This window comes from Toxorhynchites rutilus, chromosome 1, assembly GCF_029784135.1.
Source record: "Toxorhynchites rutilus septentrionalis strain SRP chromosome 1, ASM2978413v1, whole genome shotgun sequence".
Taxonomy (NCBI): Eukaryota; Metazoa; Arthropoda; class Insecta; order Diptera; family Culicidae; genus Toxorhynchites; species Toxorhynchites rutilus.
In genome coordinates this window covers 25,023,267-25,027,064 of record NC_073744.1, presented here as the reverse complement: position 1 = coordinate 25,027,064, position 3,798 = coordinate 25,023,267, and the positions used below count along the sequence as shown (strand labels likewise).

The window sequence follows — 3,798 nt, the reverse complement described above, 5'->3', positions numbered from 1 at the left end:
CACCGTGAAGTGACGTTTGTAATCAGGCCCTAAGTAACGAAACCTCCCCCTTCCCCACTTCTAGCGTTACGTAATTTGTGCACGACGCCAAATAAGGTTGCGTATTCTTCACTTCGTTTTCACTGTAAAGTGGCGTTCGTGATCAGGCCCTATGTCCAGTGAAGCCTGGCAACAACGGTTGATAAAAGCTCTAATGTATTGAAATAAAAACATGCTTTTCTCAACAAACATCATCATTTATTCAAAACTGAAGCAGACATTTTCACCGTACCATTGTTATTTATTTTTTCGCTTCATTCCCCACAAAAGGATCATGTTTCTCGTTCATCAGTGCCAGTGACGACTCGGCGATCTTTGTCATAACTTCCGCCAGCTTGTGCTTCGAATAAACTGCGTACAGTTGCCGTTCCTCTGAGCTAATAGTATCGGCCAGCTGCAGGCTTTCGCTGTATCTCTCGGAAAGTGTAAAAATCTGGTGCAACAGCAGGACAACATCCGGAATGCACAATTTTCTAAGATTTTCCATCTGAACCGCACGATTGTGCCATTCCGATTCCTCCTCTGGAGGAGTGACGAGTTCCGGATCAACCAGCCAGCCCTTCTCGGGAAAGAGCAAAATGTTGTACAGCAGATCTCTCGTTACCGTGGTTTGCTCCTGCAGCTGGGAATGCCACCGCTCCAGATCCATCCGGTAGCTTTGCTCCCGATGATCCGAGGCAACTCTCTCCGTAAAATTGCTTGATTTAACCACCTGCGGTGGCTTTGGTTTCATATTGTAGTAATACTCAACCCAATCGTTGTAACCATCGATGGCAGCCAAATACGTTTGATGGCAGAGGTACTCCTTGATGCTGACCTCCTCCTTTTGGGGGAGATCATCCTTCGAACCGTAGTTGTTGATAATCTGCTGGATTGTGTCCACTGGAACCATAGCGAACGCCTTGCGGGCAGCTTCGACATTACGTTTCGCGAGGTAAGCCCTGATTAGTGCGTTGGTTTGCCATAGCAGTTCGCCCCGCTGATCCGGATAGAAGACTAGCCACTCCAACGAGGAAATTTTCGCATGATCCAACGGAGTTATGTCACCTGGAAGTGGTTTGAGCTGTATAACCTAAGGAAGCTTTGTTTGTTTCAATTGGTCTTACCTTCCTGAGGTTTTTCGTCAGTCTCCTCCTCACGATTCCTTATCTTCTCCACCGTGTAGACTGTGATTGCTGGAACATCCAGGCCAAAGTTGTACGCCTCTTCAAGAGCTCGCTTCCTCGCCTGCGTCTCGCTGAGGGTTTCCAAGTAGTTGGAAAACATCAACAGCTGCATGTCTGCAGGAAGTGCCGCCGAATAGAACGCCACCAGTTGAGGATCTCCGTGCTTGATCAAACACTCAACGTATCGCTTGATAACCTTATCGCCGATATCCTCCTGGCACTGCTTCCCAATCTGTCGCATGAAGAGTACCAAGTGCGTCAGAAATCGCAACATTTGGGCAGTCAACAGGAACGAACCATCGGCCAGCCAATCATCTATTTGACGCATCAACTCTGGGATATCATCCAGAATGATATACTTCTGGATAACACGGTCCACATCCTTGGCGGTTGTCTTTATGCGGACATTTTTGTGCGCTTCCAACTCTTCGAAAATCTGCTCCAGTGACATTTTGCTGTTCCAGTACTTTTCCGGCATCGGCAGGTAGCTTTTAACGCAGTGCGAACGGATTTCACTCTCCACTCGTATATCGATTTGAACCTGGAATTATGTTTAACGTTATTTTTATTTTTTGTGAACAGAAAGTTACAAACGTACCTTCAAATAACCCCATAACACATCCGTCCAACTGTGCTCCCCTAGCACACCCAGGATGGTGTCCAAATGTCCACACAGGACCCCAATCGTTGCCCGAGTGTACTCATCGACGTTCCGATTCTCCGCCATCTTCCAAGCGAACTTTTTCCACAAATCCCTCCTCGGATTACCCTCGATCGATTGTTTCATATTCGGCGCTAGGGCACTACCCGACGTTGACGCAATTGGTTCATAGTTGGGATCATGGTGCAATCGCCAACCCTCGAGAATCGCCGCCCTCCACGGTTGCCCACAGTGTTCGCAAAGATTCTGGGCCTCCTCGATTCGGCCGAATCGAAGTTCTTGGAAAATTTGTCGCGACAAACGGGCCTGATCTTCGACATCCAGATCGTGCAGTGGACGTCGCTCACGAGCCGGCGCATCCGGATCCAAACTCTTGACGATTTCCCGCGTTCCTCCGAAAGCGGTAAGTCCGACATTCTGCAGCTGGTGCAAGGTATTTTCCCAGGCAATTGTCCGGTCGGTGAAGTGTCCTATCTGCACCCTGTTTTGCTCCAGTGCCGTTTGCTCCAACCAATCCACAATCAGCTGATACTCTCTCAGATTTGCATTGGCCGCGTAAAGATGCTCCACGATAGTTCGCTCACTGTTGATCAACAGCAAATCGTCCATCTCCATAGTCTCCTGCTGGAACACCATCCGATCCTTATACAGCGCGAAAAGCAACTTCCAGGTGTCACGTTCCACGTTCAACCAGGACTCCCCGGCCATCATTTTTCTCTCCCTACCGAGCGCTGCCTGCGAGGTAACCTTCTCGATCCCATTCAGCGCATCATCCAGGGTCTCAATCAGATCCTCAACCGTCTCGAACACCTCCGCCTCGCTGGATCTTCTCTGAAGCACCTCCAAAAACTGACCGAATAAATCATCGACCTGATTTCTCACATTAGCCCCAGTGGCACTCATTTGACTTCCCGCAAAGCTCAGCCGACTCGCGGACAAATTCCCGAGCTGCTGTTGACTGTCCAGCAGAAAACTTCTCATCTCTTGTGGTCCAACCGTGAGCGACAGCTCGAAGTCCATTGCGGTGGTTTCATCGCCGAAAGATTGTTGCTGCGAGCTGCGGAAGTCGACTCGATCCTTCGATCTGAGCAGACCACGCTTTGACTTGACGACCGATTCGTCCAGCAGGAGCAGCGACCGCTCCAGTTGACTCATGATGAGGATTTATCGGGAATATTCAATGCAGTTTAGATGTTTGGCGGTAGCGGCAAAAACATAACCTAAATACAGAAGCTGCAATTATGAACCGATTTGCACGTATAGTACACATGAAACTCTCATTTTCAATCATTTTACCTCCAACAGACTGCTATGTCATAGTTTTCTAGTGTGATATATATGCAATATCGTTAGCAATTCACTGTTTATAATATACAACTAATAAATGCACATTAAGAAAAATTTATTCCACAATCAGTTTGCGGCTCAGATATTCGGTTGAAAGTTGAAGCGAGTTATGACAGTTGTTTATGAACAGCTTGAAGTCGTTGAAGCATGGATGCCAGGCGATTTTTTTCAGATATCTTCAAATGGTTCACAAGGCGCCTAGAAGTATATCCTAAGGTGAGGCCGTTTCGTCACTAAGTTGGTTAGGGGAGCGGTATATGAAAACAGTGCGGAAGAAAGCAGAAGGGGAATTATTTGCTTGAAGCGTGAAAGAGACAGACTGATCACAAGCGAACTTGAGCACAAGCGTATTGTGTTTTGTTTACAAACAAAAAACAGTAGACTTCCAATATGGCTGAAGAATGGTTTCAGCATGTTGGCCCACCTTAGGATATACTTCTAGGCGTCTTGATGGTTCGAAAAAATCAGGGGTTATACTTATCAAGGCGCGTAGAAGTATATCCTAAGGTGGGCCAACTTGCTAAAACCACTCTTCAGCCATCTTGGAAATCTACTGTGTTTTGTTTGTAAACAAAACACAATACG

The 3,798-nt window shown here is 47.3% G+C and overlaps 1 protein-coding gene across 2 annotated transcripts; it reads right to left on the bottom strand.

Annotated features, from left to right (window-relative positions):
• Positions 1 to 215: 215 nt before the first annotated feature.
• Positions 216 to 3,342, bottom strand: LOC129767900 (nuclear pore complex protein Nup107). 2 transcript variants are annotated; one of them, XM_055769174.1, is made up of 4 exons: positions 3,163 to 3,342; positions 1,804 to 3,099; positions 1,146 to 1,746; positions 216 to 1,086 (listed from the first exon to the last, which is right to left on the bottom strand). In XM_055769174.1, the coding sequence occupies exons 2-4, from the start codon at positions 3,019 to 3,021 to the stop codon at positions 281 to 283; spliced, it is 2,625 nt and encodes an 874-aa protein (XP_055625149.1). In that variant the 5' UTR covers positions 3,022 to 3,099; positions 3,163 to 3,342; the 3' UTR covers positions 216 to 280. The 2 variants fall into 2 exon arrangements, with proteins under 2 accessions (XP_055625149.1, XP_055625158.1); XM_055769183.1 differs by having other exon boundaries at positions 1,804 to 3,086.
• Positions 3,343 to 3,798: the final 456 nt, after the last annotated feature.